The sequence below is a fragment of the Varanus komodoensis genome, unplaced genomic scaffold (genome assembly GCF_004798865.1).
Source record: "Varanus komodoensis strain SLA01 unplaced genomic scaffold, ASM479886v1 scaffold32, whole genome shotgun sequence".
Taxonomy (NCBI): Eukaryota; Metazoa; Chordata; class Lepidosauria; order Squamata; family Varanidae; genus Varanus; species Varanus komodoensis.
In genome coordinates this window covers 12,930,541-12,955,872 of record NW_025335798.1, presented here as the reverse complement: position 1 = coordinate 12,955,872, position 25,332 = coordinate 12,930,541, and the positions used below count along the sequence as shown (strand labels likewise).

Below are 25,332 nucleotides of genomic sequence, written 5' to 3'. Positions count from 1 at the left end.
GGTTAGCCGCTGCTTGTTTTTCTCATCCCTGGCCCTTGATCAGCAGTTGCTTCAGAGTCCTCTTGCCTGTTCTTCACCAGGTCCTTGCCATTCACCTTTCCTCTCCCTTAGTCCTCTCATTTCTTGATTCTCTCATCTTGTTTTTATATCTCTTCTTGAATGCAGCAGGACGCAGCAGGATGCTTAACTGCACTTAAAGCTACAGGCACCTTTATGCTTCACATTCCAGATATTTCCATGTCTCTCTTCCATTACTCATTGTTATCACTGCCCGTAGGTGAATAAAGATCAATCATTTATGTTCCCATGGATAAGGGAACAAAGGAAGGTTCTCACATAGGATGCTGTTTCAGGAAAGCAAAGATAAATCTGTCCAAAGGAAGGGGCAAGCAGTAATTGCTGAGCAGCCTTGGAAGGAGGTGGGTGGGCAGAGAGACTAACTCCCAGATGGAAAGCAGGAGCCTTACATACGGTGATTCAGCCTCACCAAAGCTCCACTGTGAACATTTGCCTAGAATGTGCATCCCAAGGGAGCGCTGGGGAGCCTGAAGAACAGAGGGAAATGAACGGAGATAGTCTCCAGGTCGAGCGAAGTGGACTCCAGGGCAAGCACTGCAGCTTCAGTGGGAGATCACCGAGCAGCAACGACAGTGCACACCCACATGGATAGTGCTGCAACTAACATGCCACCTATGTCAGCAATTCTATGGATCCATATGCAACAGCATACGCATGAGCTGCAACACGGGCAGTCCAAGCCAATCCATGTGGACTCAAAAGTAGCCCATTCTTGGATTCCACTGGACTTGCTCCAAAGTAAGTTTCATTTTATTTATTTTAGGAACTACGACCTGCCATTCTAGCAGGCACCCTCAAAGTGATTTGCAGTAATTAGGCTTGTAATAAATAATACCAGCATTCCAAATCCTCCTGACTTGGACACACAGAATATCCTTGAATGTGAAACTGAGCACAGTCCTCAGCCTGCTCCCTCCCTCATCATTTCTTGCTCCCAATTTTCACCTCTTGTGTTTGGTACATGACACATCCTTTTCATTGCAAGAGAAACAGCTGCCACTAAGCTCATTTTCAAAAAGCTCACTCTTGTCCAGGATATTACACTCCAGAAATGCTTGTCCTTACATATTTGATCTACCACCAATGCTGGGGAAAACTACAAATGGAAAATAATAGCAACAGTAATAATAACAGACAAATGTAACATTCCTTATCCTAAAAATGCTACTGGTTCATATTAGTGATACTTTGATTAATCCAATAAAGGGTTTTTTCACACTCACTGGATTCTTTTCTTTTTTTTTTAGTTTTAGTTTTTGGTGGGATTGAATATGCTGGGAGAGTCAAACTACGTTGCTAGCAAACTACTGCATTCCAGCGCTTACTCTTTTGTCTCCCCGTGTCTAAAGATCTGGTTCCTGGCAACTTTTCTGCCTTTCAAGATTATTGCAGGCTGGCACCAGCGTGCCACATCTGGATTGGCAAAGTACTTTTGATCCACCTGATGCAGAATTTGGTCTAGTTCGTGAAGCCCTACTCTTTTTCACATTACATTTCTTGAGTCACATTGCCACTATTAGCTGTCCTGCACCCAGGAAACCTGTTCAAAATGGTTAAAATTCAATAGATCAGCCATGGAGGCGGGGGGGGGGGGCACACAAAGCATTTGAGTTTACTCTCCTCCCACCTTCCCATTCTCTGTCAGACAACTGATCCGCAGAATTTCAACCTGGTTTGGCCATTGGCACCTCCACAATGACTTTTTAGAGGCTGCTGATGGCATTTCTCAGCCCAGGAGAGAGTTAACTTTGGAGGGCTTTGGAGGGCTTTAGCTTGACTGACTCTAGTAACCCGCTACCTCGCCGTGTAATCCAGGGTATGCAGGTGCTTACTGTGGTTACTTAATGGTAAGAAGTGGACAATCTGCACATGGTCGGATGCAGCAGGAGTATTAGTATTTATTACATCATAGAGCAAGTCTGATTCTGTTATTCAAAATAGATTCCAGAATCTAACCTTGACTTAAATGAAGTCCTCCAAACAAAGCTATTAGCATAACACACTAGTATTAGTGAAAGTCTCATTAAGTGATATACAGAACTGAATTGATTGCAAGACTTATCTTCCCGCTCTGGAAGTGTGCAAGGTCCCTTTTGATTGATCCATGGAAGGAAGGTTCAAGTTAGATGCAGCAGTTAAAGCAGAGAAACATTGTTTCAAAAAAGAAAAAGAAGAAATCAAATCTTTTTTAAAAAAATCTACCGTAAAATATGGAATATATGGCATGATAGTTTAAACATTTGAAATTAAATATTCTTCGAGTGCAATCCCATGCATGTTTAAACAGAAAAATGCAACACGCGACGCTGGGTGTTGTAAAACTTTTTGTTTGCTTGCCTAAACATACTCAGGGTTGCGCCTTTAGCAGCTTAAAATGTATAGGCAAGCCGTTGTTCCACTAGCCCGGCTCTGTTTACTTATGCAGTTAGTATTAAATTTTTGATGCATCATTCCATGTTTATGTCCTTGTATTGTTGTTTAAATAGAACGTTGATCTGTGAATACATGACATGTATTAAACATTTTAAAAGCTTAGAAGAAATCCATTTCCATCACGTCTGCCATCCTAAGAACACTTCACCCGTCTGGTCTCTCTTTCTAAATCTTCTAAGCACCCCCGCTAATTAATGGTACCGTCTCGCCTATATTATTCAACCTCTCAATAACCCAACGCTTCTTAAAGAAGGCAGTATGTCTAGGTCGATGTAAAAATGAACGAGCAAACTTTACGAATGTATGTACACAAATATACACAGAGAGCGAAACAGTAGTGCGAAGAATGAATAGTGCGACGCTTCAGGACTAACAGTCCAAACTTTGCAGGTTCCCATGCCTTTTCTTTCCTCGCCTCCCCCCGTTGAGGTGCAGCGAATGGCACGATCCAAAGCATGCTTTGTGCCTTGGAAGTCGGAGTTGACGGCGAGCGTAGCAACCGCGGTAGAGGCGACGCTGTTGCAGGTTGCGGGGGGTGGGCGAGTGGCAGCCTTGGCGGGCTAGTTGCCACCCGCCGCTCCCCCGCCCATGCGCCCGTCCCTCTCCGCGCGTCGGCTTGCCTAGGGCTGTGTGGACGACTCGCACGCACGGTAGGTTGGCCGGGGAGCTAAAAGTTAAAATAGAAAGGGGTGTGTGTACTTCTGTGATGCTGTAGCCTGCGCCCCCACCCCCGAAATTTCTCTGCCCCTCCCCCTTTCCTTTTTTTCCCCTTTTTTTTGCAAAAAAAATTAAGCAATTTACAGGGATCCCCCCCCCTCAAAAAAAAGACCTCAAACCGGATGAGCTGCTTTCCCCCATAATTTTCTGTGGGGCACCTGACCCACTTTGGTCTAGGACTGACTTCGAAGCTGATCCCTTCCCCCCTCCACCTAGCTGATAGTAGGAGGTGAGAACAGATTGATTCCTCCTGTGTTACTTATTTTTCATTAAGTATCTGTAAAAGCAGTTTCATACCCAAAGGTGTATGAAAGGTTGAACCCTAGGTCTGACTTCTGGGGATAAATCTCAACACAAACCCTCCCTGGAGTAAGTCCATTTAAATGAATGGGACGTAATAAAGTTATGAGTCTGGGCATTCATTGATGAGCCCTGGAGTAAAACCAGCAGTGTGGTACTCAAGAGATCTAAATTCTAGTTCTTAATGAACCATAAAGCTCACTGAGTAATTCAGGAGCAATCACTGGCTCATACCCTAACCTAACCTACTTCAGAGGGTCGCCATTATGAAGATAAAGTGGAGAGGAGAAAGTAAGCCACTTTGTGTTCCTTATAGGGAAAAAAGGCAGGGTAGTCCCTTGAAATGAACAGAATTAAGTCAGTCAAATTATTCATTTCAGTGTGTCTATGTTATGTAGGATTTTATGTTAGATTTTACTCCAAGGCCCCAGAATGGAGCAAGTGATAGAACCTGCAGCAGAGATGCCTGGCATCAGCACTTGGACTGATGTGGGCATGCTTGGATAGGCCAAGGCTGACACGGCTCACCACAGCATCCTTTCTTAATTTTTAAAACTATGTTGTGCTCACTGGTGGACAGCCAGGCACACATGTGATTACAGGGGCTCATTTTATTCTGTAAAATGTATTTTAGAAATATAATAATAATAATAATAATAATTTGTTTATTAGCCTGAGGGCTGCATAACCAAGCTTGGCTATATTCCCCTAACACTATGATTTAAGTGGGTTAAAATGTTAAACAGCATACTTGGAGTATGCAGGTTTTGATTTGATTTGTTGTTGCTCCAAGAATGTAGAGAAAAGGGTGGCACTGGGAGAGAAAAAAGCTAGTCGTGTATTTCACAATTGGAAGTGATGCAATAGCCATCTGCTCTCACGCTTCCCAGCCCTAGGTAAGACCATTTGGTCCAGGATCTAAAATTATGTGGCTGCACCACTGCTTCTAATTGTCCCTGCAGCTCAGTACTGTTTATTTTTACTGGCAGTATCTCTTGAGCTTCTTAAAGGTCTTTCCCATTACCTATTGCTACCTAACACTTTTAATTGGAGATGCAGTGAATTGAATAGGGACATTTGGCATGCAAAGTGTATGCTCTGCCATTTGGCCATGGTCCTCATCCCCACTCCCAAATTTATGTAAGAGGGAATTCCTATTATTATCAATTGCAAACACATTTTCCCAGTTCAAAAGATTTAAGCAACCTTCTTGTCACCTATTCATGCAGTTTTTTAAAAGATACACAAACAGTTTTTGGACTTCTCACATGTACCTTCTTGGTAGGAATGTTGGTAGTACTTACTGGTAATATACATGTCTGCTACAGACAGCAAATTATACAGATTAGGTGGTAAGATATAGTGTCATATGTGGAACAGGCAGCAAGTGTTTGTGGTACATTTCAGTAGTGGTGTGTGTGTGGGGAGGGGGGGGACAGGTTGTAGCCCTGGCATACTTGTGTGTCTTTCAGTTGTGTACTGCTACTTGTAGCTAAAACTATGCCTAGATGCAGGGGGCTGTATATGCATTTCTGTGTGCATTAGAGGAATGAAGTCTCATAGACGGGATTTATCTTGCCACACTTGCCCAAAGGAATGGCTATAACTCTTCCATAAATTTCTTATTAATTTCACCTTCTGTGTGCCTTTTCTCTTAAGATTTAAAAGTTTAAAATTTTATTGAAGAAAAGGTGTGGCTAGGACAAACTTTTAAAATCTGAGTGGATATGCACACACAACCATATGAGCAAGAGCAATATAACCAGGGATAAACACATCCTAAATGAATTGTGTCCTTATTTTATCTAGCCCCTTCCCTGCCAATACTGTACTGTCTAGTACTCTCTCAGGCAATTCCATCAGTTCTGTCTCTTTCCTCTCTGCTTTTGCCTTAGGCTTGTCATTTTTCCCCCTTTTCCCACCTGCAACCAATCAGGAGATTGCCTTCTTCTTTGCCTCTGTTCCAAATGTCTTCCTAAATTCTTCCACTGACCTTCACTTTCGCCTTCTGCAATTTTTTTCTTCCACCTCTGCCAACATCCTGGTTTCTAAACACATTCAATTTTTTGGCTAGTGCACGAACCTTAACCACGTAATATCCCCAAAAGAATCTAAATACAAAAATAGAGGACAGTTCTGTTCATTCACATTTATGTGAGAGCATTATACTGCCTTTACATCTATATATGATTTGGATTTTCTGTTTTTAATTGGTTGTATTATTTTTATTGCTGTTTTATTGTAAGCTGCCTAGAGAGCCCTTTGACTATGGGATGGTATACAAAGGTAATAAATAAGGCATGCAAAGAATTTAGCGATTTGTGCTTTGTTGTTTAATATAGCACACAAAGGCTTTTCTAAAATGAGAGAGAGAGAAGATATACTATGAAGAAAAGGTAGAGCCACATTTTGCAAGACATGGTACAGAGCTGATTATGAAAAGAACATCCTCATGTCACGTTCACATCCTTTCCATCATAACAGATAGAAACATTTTTCACCTCCTGATGTCATCAAATTGTGTATTAACATTGTACCTGCCAATTGTAGCAGGTACAACTGAGAGAGACTGCAGAAATGGCTTACAGTGTCTGCAAGACACACTGTGGAAGGAAATACTCCCTTTGAGGGTGGGGGATTTGATGCTGGGATACCATTTGAGTGATGGTACTTTATCAAATGTTACATGCAGTTCTGCTCAAAAATATTTCCAAACTTGGCTGCTCTTCTTTCCTTTTTTTAGGGAGTCAGCCATGCCTTAGGTTTTATGCCCTTTGGTATAGTGAAGAAAGCAAAAATAATAGATACCAAACAGATTAGGTTTTGTGAATGAAGCCAGCAGTGTATTGTTTAGCATTTTGTGGCTGACCTCAACCAATATTTACATATGAGATAACTATGCTTACTTTAGTGAGACCTATAATTTCATTTAGCTTCTGCTGTGTTTTGCATTTGTCTTCATTAAACTAACCCTATTAAACCATTATTTAAAGATAAGAACTGAAACAAAGAAGAAGCTGGAAAATGATACTTTAAAGATTGCCAGAGGAAGAGTTATAAAGCTCTGAAAAATAATCAGATGGACCTCTAGAACAGGCCATATTCCCTTTCTCATACCATTCTGTTTGTAGTTGCTGTTTAGTGCCATCAAGCCACCTCCAGCCTATGGCAACCGCATAAATGAAGACCCTCCAAAATGTTCTATCCATGGCAGCCTCGTTCAGCTCTTCTAAGTTCAAGGCTGTGGCTTCCTTTATGGAGTCAATCCATCTTATATTTGGTCTTCCTTTTCCTCTTCTGCCTTCAGCGTTCCTAGCATGATTCTTCAGTGAGTCTTTTCTTCTCATGATGTGTCCGAAGTATAACGGCATCAATTTTGTCATTTTTGCTTCCAGAGAAAGCTCTGGCTTGATTTGATGTAGGACACACTTGTTCATCTTTCTGTTGGTCCAGGGTATTTGCAAAGCTCTCCTCCAGCGCCCTGTTTTGAAAGCATCTGTTTGCTTCTTGTCAGCTTTCTTTACTGTCCAGCTTTTACACCCATACATTGTGATTGGGAATACAAATAGTATGATGTGGCTGTTCCTCCTGAAGAGGGTGGATGCATTTTAGTCTGGTGTCTCTGCTTTGGCCATTCTGCCTTGGATGAGCCTGCTAAGAGACCAGCTCAGTGCAACAGTCTGGCCTTCTGGTGGCAGTGCTCAAAGCTTCTCTGACGCTCTCAAATCCCCTCCGCACTTTAATGTGTGCATTCCGGGAAAGGGGGCATTCTGTAGAAGGGGAAAATAAGCTTTCTGTATTCACATTTATTTGCTTAGCATAAGCATGTTTCATAAGCTTAAGAATATAAACTTTTCTGTGACAAAAGTGTTTGCTGTTGTTTGGGAAGCAGTGTTTGTTAGTAATTTTTGAGCATTAGCTTGACAATTGTACTTCTATTTTGCTATTGCTAAGCACATCCCTGCAAGAGATTGCTGAACTGTGTTGCTGACCTGCTACCTGTTACGTTACCTGAGCATGTGGCTGAGGAGAGTTTAAAAAAAATTGTTAGCAGCAAAGTCAGGAGTCCTTTCTCTAACTGTTCATGCCCATTTTATTTATCATTTCATGTCCATTTTCTTTATTAAGTTTTGTGCCTTTACAAGTGGAGTTAACTAGTTTTCATGGAGGTCATTGGAGCATGAGGCACCTACATGAAATACAGCACGTGATCTGACCTGGTCTGCGGGACCAATTTAAGTAGACAGGTAATGAATGTCACTATTGCTTCAGTGTTTTTTTAAATGTTTTACTCTAAATCAGAATTGTTTAGAAAGGAGTTCTTAACTTTGCTGATAGCTGTGGATGGGGACGGGGTACAGGGGAAAGCACTCTGGTGCCTGTTCCAGCTAAAATCACATCTTGGATTTCTCCATTGATTTATATGGGCAGCTCTCACTTCCCTCTGTGTAAACTTTTAAAAGTAGCTTCCTGCTGTGTACCGCAAAGTAACATATCCCAGCAATAAGATGTTGCTCTCTCTCCCTTTTTAAATCTATGACCTGATTGCACATAAGGTGCGTGGAGCCTGCCATGACTTAAGTTAAAAGAATGTGTGGCACCTACAAGTGCCCAACTTTCTATTCAAGACCTGACTGTGGCTTGTTGTTTCATCTGAACCCAGGCAGCATGGTTTGTTGGAGGGGAAAACACCCCCCTAGTAACCTGTGGTGTGTTATTAGGTTAGTGGTGGACTGTTTCCTTCCCTCCAATAAATAATGTGTCCTGGGTTCAGACAACATAGCAAAACACGGTAACCTCCTGCTGGAATGGCACCAAGACATGCACCGCAGCCCATTCGTGTTTAAATAAACCACAGTGGGCTACAGTGATCATGTGGACTGGTGCACTGTGTGTGTCTCTTCCTCCAGTCCTAGGAACTTCACTACAAGCAAATGACCCATTCTCCGTTTTTTCTCAAAATGTTAGCTTTCTGTGCCCATGGGGCTCACTCATTCTCAGTTGGACTGTTTTGGGTCTTCCTCCTTGGCTTTATTCTAAAGATATGTTGGATGTTAGGGTCCCCACTAGTCTGCTGGCAACTCCCACTTGTTTGTGGGTGCTGTCCCCCAAAGGTTCTAGATAAGACACTGAAGCCTTGATGTGTGCTGCTGCTGTGGCAGATCATTTGCTGAGGAATTATGTTTGGAAAACAAAAATACTCCCATCAAAAAATACATGTCATTAGCACAGAGAAGATCAGAAACTGTAGTAGACTCACATATGCTTGTGTCAGAGAACTGAGTCATTAAACATTTGGTTTTGCATATATTTTTAAAATAACAGTAAGGTTCCATTTCCTTCTGCCACACTTGCATATCCTTTTAACTCTCTGGTTTGGTTCTAATTTAGGCACTAACTTGAAAGTAATTGATTTGGTGACTAGCTGACCTGGTCATTGTTGGCCAACAATTCCCATCACCCTGAACCATTAGTATGCTGGCTGAGGCTGATTGACATTTTAGTTCAAACCATCTGGAGGGCACCAGTTTGGGAAAGGCTTGGGTACACACAGAAGTTGATGGCTAAAAGAAGAGAGAAGCTTGTTGATCAGTAAAGTCCTTTGTTTAAGAAGAAAGCCACCTCGAGTTTCTGTAAAGAAGCTCTGTTCAGTTATAACTACAGTGGTACCTTGGCTCATGAACTTAATCCGTTCCAGGACTCTGGTCGTGACCCAAAATGGTCATGAGCCAAGTTAAATTTCCCCATAAGGTTCAATGTAAATAAGGTTAATCCGTTCTGTAACTATTTTTTTTATCAGAAAAATGTTAAGCGAAGTGACAAAGATTGCGGCCATCTCCCCCCACCCCAAGCATGAGCGTGGCCATCTCCCCGCCCCCCCCCAGCACAACCATGATCGCACCTGTCATCCCTGCATGTGCCCATCATCCTGGCGCATGGGGGTGGGGAGAGACAGGCGCAAACGGGGCGCACTGCGGGGGGAGAGACGGGTGCAGTTGTGCTGGGGAGGTGGCCAAGATCGCAGTTGCGCTCCTGTAGGAAAGACGGGCACAATCTCAGCCATCTCCCCCCCGCCCCCAGCATGATCACAGCCATCTGCCCGCTTGGGGTTGCGGGAGGGTGGGGAGATGGCCACGATCATGGTCACCACCCAATGCGGAGTTCGCGACCTGAGTCGAAATTTTTATGAAATTTTTGTTCGCGACCCGATTTGGTCATGAACCAAAGTGTTTGTGAGCCGAGGTACCACTTTATTTAGATTATGACTAAAGCATTCTAGCAGTGGGTGGGGAAGAGTTTCCAAGCTGTTAGGAGAAATTGTTTGGATGTGCCTTGGAAATACTTGTTGCATGTTTACAGCATCATCAACTATGAAAGGACCTGAACTTTTGACTGATAGTGTGAGCAACAGTTGAGCTTGTGCATGTGGAATTTCAAAATGTTTTGCACCTTATTTCAGGGAATGACCATTCTGACGCCTAGGAAGCCATAGTTTCAACAAGAAGATGGAGGTGGTGAATACAGCCCAGTCTGATTTCAGTGACACCAAAGGATCTCTTAAAAAAGAACCATCTCTTCTTTTGGACAGCCTGGTGGAAAAGCCTGAGAAAGGAAGCTATGTTCCTAATCATCTTTTGGAATCCAGTAAGTAACGGACAAATGCAGTGTTTTTAGGCGAACAGAGATATTGATTATAGGCTTTTAAAGACCCCCAGTCTGGGTACTAATGAAGTTGATTGATTAAGCCTGTATTTATGGGAATGATCCCTACTGCAGTTCAGGCCATGTGGAAGCACAGTTCATCCATTTGGGTTGCACCTAACAGTCCTTGTCCACCAGTAGAACAGATTGGCTGGGAGAGAAAAGAAACATTCCAGATAATCTGTTCAGGTAATACTGGAAATTGCCTGAAGTATAGTCTTTCAATGCCGTGTGTTCACTTTGGCCTTTACTAAGAACAAAAACAAGGAATGCTATTAATTCTGTAACTGAATTGAAACAAAATAAAACACATTTTTGGAGTTGATGCCAGACATGGACACTAGCCAAGGAAGAAATGAAGCTTTAGCCTCAAAAGTGGTCCAAGGTTTTTTCTTGAAAGAACAGATATCATCAGTGTGGGGATATTGTCTTAGCAGTACTTGATTATGCTTTGTGCAGAGAAGAGGTTGGTTCAAACAGACCGTGGCACAAGGCCATTTAGAGGTAATCTTGTTTAAACAAATGGAACAAGTTTAGTTGGGCTCTTACCCTGCTAAACTGATCTAGAGTACCAATTATTGCCTAAGCCTTATTTCATGTACTTCTTTTAATTTCAGAGATTTATACAAAGCTTTTAAGAAATGATGTCATACAGGCTAAACCTGCCGTTATGCATTTTGGAGGGTATGAAATTAAAAAATATCACCAACAAATTCTGGTAGGTAATACAGCTGTTTTGACTAACAGGTAAAATGTGGTAACGGTATGTGTTGAGTGCCAGTCTACTTGCCCTCCATTTATGTTAAAGCTGAAGAGCTAGGCTGGCTTTGTGATGAAAAAGATGAGCATTGTAGATGCTCAGTAACAAAAGACATCAGCAAAGTGAGAATACTTAGGGAAATGCAGCTTGTTGATATGACGGTGATTCTACACAGAATACTTTTCCCATCCTCCAAACCAAAAAGAGCTTACTTCACCTTAAAGCACTTTCAGTTGCTTATTGGCAAATCACTTGGAATGTCTAACATTTCTTAATTTATCTGTCCTCTTAACCTGACCCTGTAAAATTGGGCTGTTGATGTTAGGTTCACCCACCCATCTCAGTTTGCTTCCCAGAATTTCCCCCTGAACTTGAAACTCTTTCATCAGAGTCTAAGTCATGGGTCCTCAAACTACGGCCTGGGGGCCAGATCCGTCCCGCCATGCCCATTTGGACCTGCTGTGCCCACGTGCATGCCCGCCACCACCCACCTTGCTCCATGCGCGGGGAGGCAGTGGTTTGCTCGCTCAGAGAAAACGATCTCCAAGCGAGCGAGCCTCAGAGGTTTTGGACTCCCCATGGCCGTGCCCCCCGCTGCTAGCCTGGCCGTGCGCGCGCTTGCCACTGCCTTGGCCCACGTGCATGCTCACAGGCGGCTTGGACTTCCTGGAAAATCTCCGAGTGAGCAAGCCGCCGCCTCGTCGCATGCCCGCCACCGCCATCTCACCAGCCCGCACCCGCGGACACCCCCACCTCACTGGCCCGCGCCCACCGCTGTCGCCTATCAACTGGCCCCCTGTTGACAAAGTTTGAGGACCCCTGGTCTAAGTCAACAGCCTTTGAAGGCTGTGTTATAGGAGGAGGGCCCCCAGTTCCTACAGTATCCACTGTCTTTTCATACTACCTTATTCTTAAAAGAAAGTATAATCTCAAATTATATTTATTTATTTATACATACATACATACATAGTTTGTTTTGTTCTACAGAAACTTGTAAACATTTCTGGAGATGTTCTAAACATTCATATTATTCCACCTGAGACAAAGCACTTCCAGATCAAATACAGCAAAATAGTAAGTGCCAGCAATAACTTGCACATGGTTCATTATTCGTTCTCCTCTTCTTTCTTGCTGTTTATTGTATAGCAGTACAAATAGTTCGGTAGCACTTTTGGGAAAATTGTTCTGTTCTCTTTTATAGCACCGACTTGTCCCTGGCTTGTCCTTTACAGTTAAAGTTGATTTCTGCCCTGATGAATGGCGGTACTATTATGACTGCATCCGAATTCATTGCCAGGTAAGATATCACAGGAGGTGTGTGCAGGCCCCCTCCCTACCTGTGAACATACTGTTATCGTTCGTGACATCTACAAAGAACTGGTATGATGAGTTTACATTACTAGCTGTTCTTTGCTGTTACATTAGTCTATGTTATTTATCTTTTTCTTTCATGTTATTTTTGTTCTTTGGCCATTAGGAGATAGGACATACAACTGAAGAGGGGCTAAGTGGGAATGAAAAAAGTTATAAAGTGAATCCAGGAAAAAATAGATGCTAGGAATGCCCAGCTGGGTAGCTAAAGGGCACAGCAGAACAATTAGTCAAGACTTCTTTTTTTAACTGGAGAAATAGCCATGTCCCCACTCATGGAAAAAAATGTATAAGAAAATGATTTATCAACACAGTATTCTCAGGCACAATCCCATGAGTTAGATTTCTACTGGAAACTGCTTAAGAAGGCGTGTCTTGGTGTAACCAACCATTCGTGCTGCAGGGGAATAAAAAGACGTTTTTCTTGGATAATGAACATTTTAGACAAACTTCCAGTTTGCACCTAATGAGAAGCCAGTGTGAGCTTGTCTTCATGATGAGGGTGGGTTATTGTGGTATATGACAAGCCCATTGGTAACCCCAAAAGATTCAACATCTTTTGAGTGGCTTGTCAGCCACACCCAAAACCTACACTTGCTGGGTTCCTATGTAATGAGAAGCTACAATGCACCTCTGCCATGTCCCAGATATTCAAAATGAAAGCCACTATCAGCAAAATTCACCCACATGGGTTTCATGTTACATGTAAACCAGGTCAGAGATTGTATATGTTTTCAAAGTTTTTTTCCATTGCATGAGGACTAGAAGCATACTTTTTTTGAAAGTCAAAAGTTGACCATTTATCAACATTCCTAAACCACCAAAGTTTAGGCTTTAAAAGTCTAAACTTGGCCATGCAGTTTTCTAAACTTGTTTCCAGATTCTCATTGAGAGCCAAACCTGTTCTCTCTATTTTTGCACAGCCCTAGGACAACAGGTAACTTCAGGGGATCTGGAAGGCCTCCTCTCTTTCCTAGTGCCAGTGCCAGAAAAATTGGCACTTTGCTGCCACATTTTAATGGCAGGCCCTTACAGACTCATGAAAAGGACAAATAGAGCTTGTTTCAAAACAGGTTTTCTTCTGGTGGTGATGCCTACACCGGAAGACAGGGGTTCCATGTGCAGCCCATGGGCCATGTGTTATTCACGTAAAGTATACACCTAGGCTATTCGGGCACTTCTATAGATAATAAATGATGATGGCCTAAGTCCTCACTGAGGCTTACATCTGGGTAAACCTGGTTTAGAATTTGGCTGCAAATCTTTTCCCAGCCCTGAAGTTTTTCTTTTACTAGGAGTAGAGATTATTCAGTGCTGCCTCATGCTGGTGCCCCTCCACCACTTCCACAGGGGCAACCCAGCAGATCCTCAATAATCAGAACCAGGCAAAGCACTATTCCAGAATGGCCCGAGCCAAGGAGCTTGCAGAAGAGAGCTCTGCCGACCTGTGCTGTTCCAGAAAGGAGCACTTCTACTTGTTTCTGGGGTTAATGTTGGAGGCATTAGTTTCTCCTTTGCACTTATCCCCCCCCCCAAAGCACAACAGAACCAGCAGGAGTGCAGTGCAGTGTTGAATACTTCTGCAGATACTTTTCACAAAAATCCTGTGGCTCACCAAACCTCCCCTCTGTAATGTAGAATCCAGTAAGTGGCCGCCTGAGTGCATATCAAGTAATAATTATCCTTTGTCTCTGTAATTTTCTTTATGTTTTCTCCCAGGGAGATGACACATTACTTGTTCCCTTGCATGCCTATCCTGTGATGAATACAGTAGAATTTCCTTCCTACATTAGTTTGTCTGATGTTCCTCTTGGACAGTGGTAAGCAGCTATCTCATTAGTTATTTTTTATTTTATAACAAGCATAGCTAAGATAATTCACATAAGGTAATGTTGGGTGGCAGATGAAGGATCAGAATACCTTGTCTTTGTCTAGTGTTAACTAAATCAGCAAATACAATTGCATCTGGTTTTATTCTAACAATATTTGCACATTTTTCTTTCAGTGGCCAGGGATTGTAAAATGTATTTGATTATTTTGTAAGCTTATCTGCAGCTGTTACACATTTTGTTTCCAAGGCTGATGAGTTTTCTGTGTGGCAGTGCAGCTTTTCAAGCAGCATTAGGTCTCTCTGATGGCCTCCAGTGTGTAAACATTTTCCATCAGCAGTACTTTGTGGGAGCACAACTGAGTTAGGCCATCAGTCAGCCTTGCTTGGCATTGCCTTAGACTGACTTGCAGCAGTTTTCCAGGATTTCAGACAGTTTTCCAAGATTTCAGACAGAAGTCTTTCCTGTGGTCCTCCCTGAAGATCCCAGGATCGAAACTGGGAATTTCTGCATGAAAATGGAATACTGGAAATAGTTTTTGTCAACGAGAAGCAAAAATGCCATATTCCCACTGGTTCCCTCCCTTTGTATTAATAGATGCAGTAGACATTAGAAGAAAATGGACATAAATGTTCAATAGACCATGGTAGAGTCATTCCATGATGATTACAGAGCTCTTTTGGTGAGGTAGAGCACAGATCTGAAATTTAGAGGAAGGCTGGACTGCTTATACTCTGTTTTCTTCCTTAGCTGTCTTAGAAATTATTGTAAATAAAGCAGTAGGACAGTTTTAAAACTGCAGTAAGCTCTATTGAACTCAGTGGGGCTTCCTTCTAAGTAGGTATGTACAGGATTATGCTGCAATTCTCTCTTGGAACACTAGTTATAAATAGTGGCAGTGATTATACTGGAACCCCTTTACTTTTTAATGTTGGGAATATTTTTACAAATTCTGCTGTTTCTTTTTTATCTCTTCTCCATCGCTGCTGACCCCCTCACACCCCATCCACCCCATGTCCTTTTTCCCAGGCAGGGTGAAATTGCTACCCAAATTGGAAATGTTAAAAACTCACCAAGCAATGACACTCGCCATTTCTTTTCTTCCAATCTTAAAATAAATTTCAAGGAAATAACTTCATATAAACTACATTCTTTGCTAATCAGTTAGACTAGATTTTAGACAGACAGTTTACAGAATGTAGAAATTGTTTGAATAAAATCTATTTTTTTAAACATGGTAGAGAATATGCAGTGTTTTTCTAAACTGATTTGTTTTGATTAGCAAGAGCCAGATGCAGAAAAATCACTGTCTGAACAATGAGGACAGCTTTTAGATCATGTACAGGGAAAGGAACCACAATCTTTTTGGGTAGGTGGACTCATTTGGCGTTTGGGGAGTATTGTAGTCAGTTTCACAAAAATCTCTTTTGTGGCAAGGCTTTCTTGTTCATAAAAAGGCTCCCATAGTGGGCCTGGCCAATCGCAGAACTTTTTTTTTCCAAGAAGGCAAACTGGTGAGGTTAAAGGAAAGGTAACTTCTTCAAAAACCTACGTACCAGCCAAAGAGGGAGTCTGAACTGCAGAACACAAAACCATCCATTGAATCCAAAAGAAGAAGATACTGAAAGACAGCAGTTCGCTTTGTGATGTGGAAGCTTAGCAGTTTACAAAACAAAAAAGAATGCATAAAACAAAAAGCAAGAAAGGCAGGGAGTCTGACCGGCACTGCATCGGAGATTCCAGCTACAGGGTATCAGACAAGGAAGTGGCAGCTGAGTACCCTGACTTGCTATGTATTAAGCATGGTAGCTTCTACTATATACGGAGCCGCATGGGCTTGGGCTGTTGTCCTAAACATGGGATGAAATATGACCTGAAACAAAGTAATTAGTGCATACATCTTGTCAGTAGCATGAATGTTACCTGGCAAGTAAGAATTAGGTTACAAGTTCAACAGTATCACAGGGCAAGTCTTCCTGGATTGGATCTCTTTAGGTCAAACATGGAGAATTCAAGGGTCTGGATGTTCCTCACTCTAGAAAACAGGATATAGATTCTCTCTAAGGGGTTATTTCTGCATGTACAGGGTTTGGAATGAAGTGCAGTAATCAAAATCTATCACCTGAGTGATTCTGACAGATTATTTACTGAATACAGGAAAATCTAAAACAACCAGCCTATGAGGTTGTTTCAGAATATGTAGTGCAAGTCTATGCAGGTCTACTCAGAAATAAGCCATGTTGAGTTCAATGGGATTTAGTCCTCCAGGTACCTGAGTAAAGGATTGCAGGCTTAGTTCTTCATTCAGGGAAGAACATAATGTAAATTGCTATTAATGTAAAATTAAGTTTTTACAGCTGAAAATACTTCCTAGGCTTTTCTTATTATTGTCTTCAAAATGTTACTTCAAGGATTAGGAAGTTCTTCGTCGTGGCTTCTGTGCATCACACATATGGGTGCTGCGCCTGTGCAGTGCCTTTGGCCGGAAGATTGCAAGCTAACGGTTTTTGGCGGGAAAGCTCCGCTCCCCCTCCCCCATAGCCTATAAAGAGCAGAGCGTCTGCCATTTTGTTCAGTCTTTGCAACCGCCGTTCACTGTGCCTCATGCCGCTTTCGCTCTTGCTCTGACCGTTGCTTGTCTAGCTTGTTCTTCTCGATTGTTCTCTCCCAGTTGTTATAGCCACGGTATTTCTTCTAGTTCTTGTAGTTCTCTATCATTCTACCTTCTCTTCGATCTTCTATCAAAATACACACACACACACACACACACACACATATACACACACTTACCCTCTGTACTATCTCCTTTTTTCTCTTTCTTGTGATGGCGCAGCAAACGGCTTTCCGCAAATGCGCGGAGTGCGGGTCTAAAATGTCTCCGACCTACCTGCATGACCTATGCCTCTGCTTGCGGGAGGGGCATAGGACTGATAAATGCTCTCACTGCCTGGCCTTCACTAAGCAGGCCAGGAAAAACTGAGAATCGCCTGCGGAGGCTCTTGTGGGACCAGGATCTCATGCAGTCCAACCCGCTCTTTGCTTCGAAGTCTGGCTCTGCTTCAGTGGCTCCACCCTCACGCCCTTCGGACGAAGGCACGTCTGCCACGGTGGTTCCACCTGCTTCCAAGAAAAAGCACAAGAAGCTCAAGCATGCTGAACCCGACAATGGCCTGGGGCTGCGTATCTCCAACTACGAGGCGACGTTGGCAAGGTATCAATACTTCATAATACAATGCCTCCACAACGTCACCTCGACCCTCCTGGACCAACCGGACGACCTGGCCAAGGTCTTCATCAAGGAGGCGATGCAGGTTGCTGTCCAGCAGTTGTCCACAGCCAGGCACCATGTGGACATGAACTCGAGGGCCTTGCTCGGTGCTGTTTCACTCCGGAGACATGCCTGGCTAAGAATTGTAACTTCCCGGAGGAGACTAAACGTCGGATAGAGGAAATGCTCTTCAACGGGTCCGGGCTTTTCCACTCGCGCACCGACCACAAGTTGAAGAAGCTACATGAATCCCGCATGACGGCACGCAGGATGAAGCTACAGACCCAGACCAGGCGTAAGTGGTCATGGACTCATCCATCTTATAGGCAGTTCTACCAGCCTAGACAGCAGCCCCAGCACTGGCTACAGCAGCGCCGCCGTCCTCAGCCTCAGCAATGCTATCAGCAGGGCCATCGTCGTTTCAACGATAGGAGACAGCATTGACGGGACTAGCGAACCATTCCTCTGATCCCTTCCATACCCACCCCCCTCTCATCTGGGGACCAGCTGCAAAGCCGACTCCCCATTTGGGAGTCCGTTACATCTGATCGGTGGGTATTGTCCATCATACAGCATGGCTATCGGATAGAATTTGACATTGTTCCTCCATCGAGTCCGATCCGGTTTACATCATGCTCGCCGGTACTGCTCGATGAAATACAACAACTTCTTCGTAAAGGAGCGATTCGTCAAGTAACCCCACCTGACGGACTCCACGGATTCTACTCCAGATATTTTATGGTCCGGAAGCAGGATGGTGGTCTATGTCCGATTTTGGACTTACGTAATCTGAATCGATTTATCGTGACAAAAATGTTTTGAATGACCACCCTTCAAAATATTTTGCTGCTGCTAAGGAAAGAGGATTGGTTCGCCTCATTGGACTTGAAGGACGCTTATTTCCACATTTCGATCCACCCGAGTTATAGGCGTTTCCTTCGTTTTGCTGTTGTACCCCATTTCTACGAATTTACAGTTTTACCTTTTGGACCGGCCACTACTCCGAGAGTGTTCACCAAATGTATGGCCCCTGTCTGCGCTTTCCTACGCCTGCAAGGCATACAAATTTACCCGTATCTTGATGATTGACTGCTAGTGTCCCTATCTAGGGAAGGACTCCTCGCATCCATCCGTACAACCTGTACCTTGTTGGATGATCTGGGCCTACGCATTAATACTGAGAAATCTTCTCCTGGTGCAGATGCTTACCTTCATTGGAGCCCACCTGGATTCGACGTTGGGAAAAGCCTTCCTTCGTCGGGACAGATAACAGACTCTTGCTCGCCATATCCATCGAATGCGACAAGACGGGATGGTCCCGGCAAAGTCCATCCAGAGGATCCTGGGACATATGGCTTCCTTGGTTGCTGTGGTGCCACACACCAGACTTCCACTCTGTCCATTACAACTCCTCTTCAACAAGATGTTCCACCCACAGAGAGACCCACCATCGAAATTGATTCGAATCCCATCCTCGGTGCTCCATTCTCTACTCTGGTGGTTGGTCCCAGTCAATCTGACTGTTGGGGTTCCCTTCAGGCCCTAGTGTCCTTCGATAACCCTCAGTACCGATGCATCTCTTCTGGGATGGGTAGCGATATGCTCCGGCCTATACACCCAAGGCACGTGGAATCGTCGAGAATCCACGAATCATATCAACTTCCTGGAGCTGCTGGCAGTATTCAAGGCCCTACGTTCTTTCAAGGATGTTCTCCAACATCGGGTTGTTCAGATAACTTCGGACAACATAGCCACCATCTTCTATCTGAACAAACAAGGTGGAACAAAGTCCCTGACTTTGGCCAGACTTTTAATGAAAATTTGGGACTGGTGCATTCCGAGAGACATTACGCTGATGGCAGTCCATCTGGCTGTTACGGACAATGTGCAAGCGGACCTCCTCAGCAGGCACATGTTCATCTCTCATGAATGGGAACTAGATCCTCAGACACGCGACCATCTCTTTCATTGCTGGGGGTTCCCCAACGTGGACTTGTTCGCCACCCAACAGAACAAGGTGTGCGATGCTTACTGTTCGAGAGCGGGAATCGGGGACAGATCGCTAGGGGATGCCTTCATGATTCCCTGGAACAACCTGAACTTTTATGCCTTCCTTCCAATCCCTCTTATGATGAGAGTGATAGTGAAGATAGTATACGATCGGGCCACGGGCATACTAATTACCCCTTGGTGGCCACGCCAAGCTTGGTTTGCGACACTGCTCAACATCTCTCATGGGGAATGCCTCCATCTACCACTGCTTCTGTACCTCATAACCCAACAGGGCAGTACGCTTCACCATCCAGATTTATTGTTATTGAACTTAACAGCGTGGCGAATCCGATAGCTACCATTGCGCCATCGGTATCAACGACAACTTCAAGTGGTTTGAATCCTGCTATCGAATCCAGTGGGTTTGGCGTTTCCTCTTCGTTTCTTCCTTCCGTACCATCGGATTCAAGGATTAATCCATCGAATCCGACAGTCTTTCATCCTGATATCCAACACATCCTTGATTCTGCTTTGAAGCTGTCCACACGGAAGTCCTATGTGGCTAAATGGAGATGAGTTTCTACCTTTGCTGAGTCTCATTCATTCTCTCCATTTACATCATCGATACATCAAATCCTTCAGTTCCTGTTAGAACTACACCATTCCAGATTGAAACCGTCTTCAGTTAAAGTGTATGTGGCAGCAATAGCCTACCATCGTGGCTTGGTTGACGGATCAACCATCTTCTCTCAACCTACTGTTAAGAGGTTTCTTAAAGGACTTCATAATCTTAATCCATCAATCAGGCCAGTAATGCCTACATGGAGTCTCTCTTTGTTCTGCAAGCACTTACAAGAGCTCCTTTCGAACCATTGGCAACAGTCGATTTACGTCTGGTTTCATGGAAGACAGCATTTCTTGTTGCGGTTACTTCAGCCCGACGGGCCAGTGAGCTCTACGCTCTCCGTATAGACCCTCCTTACCTGAATTTTCACAGAGAAAAGGTCATCTTGCGCTTCGATCCATCTTTTCTTCCTAAGGTGCCACATCTTTTCATATGGGACAGGATATTATCTTACCTGCCTTTTTTCTGTCACCGTCGACTCTGTTAGAAAGATCATTGCACTCACTTGACGTTCGGCACTGCTTAGCCTTCTACAGATCGAGGACTGAATCTATTCGACACTCAAATAGACTATTCGTTAAATATTGCACCAGTGATCAAGGCGCTCCAGTCACTCCGCAGAGACTTTCCAAGTGGATAGTCCATACTATCACTTTATCCTATCAACTGGCTAAGATTGAATTACTCACAACTCCTCGAAGCCATTCGACTAGGGCTGTTGCAGCCTCATCTGCCTTTGCATTGGGGGTTCCAATTGATGATGTATGCCGAGCTGCTACTTGGGTGAACCCTTGCACTTTCGCCAGACATTATCATCTAGATGTTTGGGCTTGGCAAGATTGCTCCTTTGGCAGAGCCGTTCTTTCATCTATTCTTCATTGAGGACACCTCCCCTCCTCCTTTTATGGTAAGCTTGTTAATCTACCCGTATGTGTGATGCACAGAGGCCATGACGAAGAAGAGCAGGTTGCTTACCTGTAACTGCTGTTCTTCGAGTGGCCATCTGTGCAGTCACACAACCCACCCACCAGCCCTGCTTGGTGTCGGTGAGTGGACATATTCGTTGGTACCGAAGGTTCCCCTTTTTTCATGGTACCGATCTTTTTCCTATCTAGTAGTGACAATTTTTTCCACATGGGGGCGTACGTTCGGTCATCAAAGACTGAACAAAATGGCGGACACCCCGCTCTTTATAGGCTATGGGGGAGGGGGAGGGGAGCTTTCCCGCCAAAAACTGTTAGCTTGCAATCTTCTGGCCAAAGGCACTGTGCAGGCGCAGCAACCCATATGTGTGAATGCACAGATGGCCACTTGAAGAACATCAGTTACAGGTAAGCAACCTACTTTTATGAATAAAAACAGGATCTCAAGCTTTAAAACAACAACAGAGGAGTAGGGAGAAGTCACCAGGGCACTTCTGCTTCTGCCCTTCCTGGAAACTGTTTTGCCGTGGTTTTGCTTTATCCTGGAGGCCCTGCATATGCCCTGAAACACACTGGCTTGGGTGCAGTCAAGCCAATGCCCAGAACAAAAATCTGTGATTATTGGATCTCTAGGGAACTACATGGCTATTGATAACATGTCACCAAACACATCACATAGTTCCCTAGAGATATTCATGGCTTTTTGTTAGGGATACTCATATAGGGGTTATGGTAGTCCACGTGTTCATAAATACAAGGTCTTTGTAAGCAGGTTGTTCATAACAGGGGCTACCTGTATTTAGAGTTCTGGCAGCACGTATAATTATACAAAAATACTTTTGGCAAAGTTTGGATGTAAATCACTAAAAATAAAAAAGGATTTAAGTCTAGTGAATATTTCATTATCTTGTAAGTTACCCTTCCAAGTTCAAACCAGTGCTGCTTTCTAAATCAAGACCTAACTTCCTGATACAGAGGCACAAATTGTGGTATAACTTTTATTGGAGTAATTCCTTTAATTATCTATACAGTCCCAATAAAGACCTGCAGATAAGAGATTACAACATCGTTCTTTGGGCTGGATCACTTTACAAGGATCTCAACAGCGGACTCGGTCTGCCTTGGGTTCAACAGACAGAATATAACCAGATGAGTTTATAATTCCATCCAGATAGCAAAACCAGGAAGCTTGCCAGGTTACGAAGATGTTGCATCCAGCAAACTCTGCTGCCCATTACTCTCATTTACTTATTAGAGAGTGCCTGCTAAGGATCACGGCTGGACTTTCAATCCTGGCAAGGAAGCCTACTTCACAAAAGTGTGTGTGCTAAACCTTGCCAGCTGCCTCTGTTCCACCTCCACTCATTGATGATGCATTTTGGACATACCCCACTTAGAAACATAGGAACAGAGCGAGTCAGAAGGGACCTCCCGGGCCATCTAGTCTGACCCCCGGCTCCAGCCAGCTCCACTCACGACATGCCCACCATGTGCATATCCAGCCTATCCTTGAACACCCTCACTGATGGGGCCTCAACGACCTCTCGTGGAAGCCCATTCTACATCCTCGGGGTCCTGACTGTCAGGAAGTGCTTCTACAAGGTCCTCCCCCTGTGACCCTTTTCCCTGATCACGCAGAGATCCCTGTCAGGATCAGATCTCCCAGGCCGTATCAGCATCCTAAATCTCTCTCTCCTTTCTAGCTTGTAAGCCGGTGGAAGCCCTAGTAGAACAGAATTCTCAGGGATCTGGCTTTCTGTGGCTGGGCCTGGCTTACAGCATCTCCCTGAGAATCAGTTTCACAATATATCATTCCCCACAGACTGGCTACATCTCTAACATGCTGCTGACGTACAAATGTGTATGAACATCCATTTAATTATTTTTCCCGTTTCACCTTTTGTAGCAAGGAATATGTGATCCCCCTGCAGTGCAGCTGTCCCATAGATTTTGAATTCCACATTGAGTATCTTCAGCCTCACAAAGCATTTACTGTTCATCCAACATCTGGTAAGATCTGATTGAGGAAACATTGTTTAACATTTTAAATAGTTGGGCTAGTAACGTAGTTGTATATTGAAACATCAAAGTTACAAGTGAAGAACAGAGCTCTTCCTCAGCAGTTTCAGCCCATCTGGACTGCCTCAGGCTGAAGCTACCATCTGCCTAGCTCTCTTCCACTTGCAGCCTGATCCTAAACTTGTTGAGGATATATCAGATATAAATACCACAGGGTTCAGTGGGACTGATCCAGCGGTATCTGTGCACTAACTCTTGAGCGTGTGTGAGCAGAAACCAACACCTGTGCAGCATCATTCGTGCTTGCTAATGTGATGGGTTTCTTGGGAATCTGTTGTGCTCACATGTGTGATTGATGTTCTGCAGGGGTAAGTTTCCAATAGCATTGTGTGATTTTGCCTGCACTTGGATGTTGTTGGATTGTTCCCAGCTGAACTGCCTTCAAGGAGAGCCTGGTTCAGATGGCTGCATCAGGAGGCTGGGTGTAGCCTGCAGGCCCTTCCATGCTTGCAAAGCAAGGCAGAAGTGACTGTTTCGTATCAAAAACTTCCAGTGCTGGGTGCAGTGTAAAAATACAAGTAGCTTAGAGGTTGAGTTTAGGCAATGGATAGAAATCACATGGATAAGTCTTCCAGAAGGAATAAGCCTCAGTTTTATGGGTTGACTTTTGTTTTTGTTTTTTTGGCTTTGTTGCCTTGAAGTGCTACAGACTCTTTAGCTATGAGAGCAATCCCAACAGAGGTTGTAGAGGGAACAAAGGGACAGATTTCCCAGGGCATGAAGGCAGGGTAACTTTTCTAGACTTTTTAATGCAGTGGACCTTATTTTCTCAGGATCTCCTTTTCCCCCCAATGAAAGTATTTGGAAGGGAATTAGCTATGGCAGTTCCAGGCTGATAGAACTGATGGACATTGGACCAGGCCTCTCTCTCAGGAATAGAGAATGCGTGGGTCCAGCCTATCCAAAGCCCTGCCCTACGCACCCCTTCCCCATCCCCAGAATGCCCTGTTTCTGAATATGGCACTGGCAACAACACTGGTGGTACATGTATGTCTGTAGAGCTTTCTCTGGACCCTCTGCAGTTAGAACGCCTTTCCGCAGGCTGAGGGGTAGCTCTTCCACGTCCTAATCCCCCGAGAGATCTGTCCAAGTCTGTCAGTGCTCTCTGCCCATGAGCAGTTGGGGTTTCAGTCTGCTGACCAAACTGGTTGAACTCATATCTCCTCCCAAGGCCTCCCAAACAATCCCTGATTGTTTTTGGCACTTTACTGCTTGGCATATTTCATTCAGTGTAAAAAGTGCCACTCTGACTTCAGGATAAATGCATGGATTAAATTTCATTATTTATTCATTCATTATAGGAATAATTCCAGCCAGTGGAAAAGCACAAGTGGTAGTTACTTATGCACCATTTGAATACGGAACGGCACAGATGCAAATCCAGTTGTGGATTTCACAGTTTGACTCAAAACCTTATGTATGTGCATTCACAGGAACTTCTACACCCAGCCAGAGTTTTACGTATGTTGTACTGATGCTTGCTTTGAATTATTTTTAAATCATTGTGTTTATTGAGAGACCTTGGCCAGATACGTCATATTGCAGGTTCCCCTTTGGTATATGCTAAAGATTGAGAAAAAAGCCAAGCCACTGTAAAAACATCAGGTTGGATTCTGAGTAAGTTAGTTGTGCCTTAGGTGCCATAGAAATTCATGTAACAAGTAAGTTGGGGCTAATGTACTCATGTGAACTTACCGCCCATAAAACATTTGGATCTTTTTAGTATAGAAAAATGGTGAATACAGGAAGGCATGGTGAGGGATGTAAACAATTGTGAGTGGTGCTTAAATAAAGTGAATAAGAAAAAGTCTTCCTATGCCATAACACTAGAAAGGGGCAAAGCAGGAGGTCATTTGGTGAACCTGAATGGTGTGAGATTCCCACGCACCACTTCAGAGCAGCAGTTACTGGCTTGCTTTTTGGGGAGGCAGGGAGGGTGTGGCACAAATGGGTGCAGTTTCATGTGTAATTTTTCTCAGCCTTTGCAGGTGCCCAGTTACGGCTGCTCGAAATGTGGGTCTTGCTCAGTCAGTGCCCTAGTTGGTTTCTGCTGGGAAAGTGCAGTAGGCCACAGCCATGGGCTGAATATACAGTATATCACAGAAGTGAGTACACCCCTCACATTTTGTAAATACTTTATTACCCCAAACATACCTCCAGGACGACCACTGCCTTGCTAAAGAAGCTGAGGGTAAAGGTGATGGCTGGCCAAGCATGTCTCCAGACCTAAACCCTATCCAGCATCTGCAGGGCAT

The 25,332-nt window shown here is 43.9% G+C and overlaps 1 protein-coding gene across 1 annotated transcript in view; it reads left to right on the top strand.

The window, feature by feature from the left end:
- Positions 1-10,034: 10,034 nt before the first annotated feature.
- Positions 10,035-25,332, top strand: part of CFAP221 (cilia and flagella associated protein 221) — a 31,883-nt gene continuing 16,585 nt past the window's right edge. The window contains exons 1-7 of the mRNA XM_044438302.1: positions 10,035-10,173; positions 10,848-10,948; positions 11,978-12,064; positions 12,192-12,287; positions 14,081-14,181; positions 22,905-23,008; positions 24,379-24,538. Of these exons, the coding sequence (XP_044294237.1) occupies positions 10,035-10,173; positions 10,848-10,948; positions 11,978-12,064; positions 12,192-12,287; positions 14,081-14,181; positions 22,905-23,008; positions 24,379-24,538 (788 nt within the window). The remainder of the gene's footprint in view (positions 10,174-10,847; positions 10,949-11,977; positions 12,065-12,191; positions 12,288-14,080; positions 14,182-22,904; positions 23,009-24,378; positions 24,539-25,332) is intronic.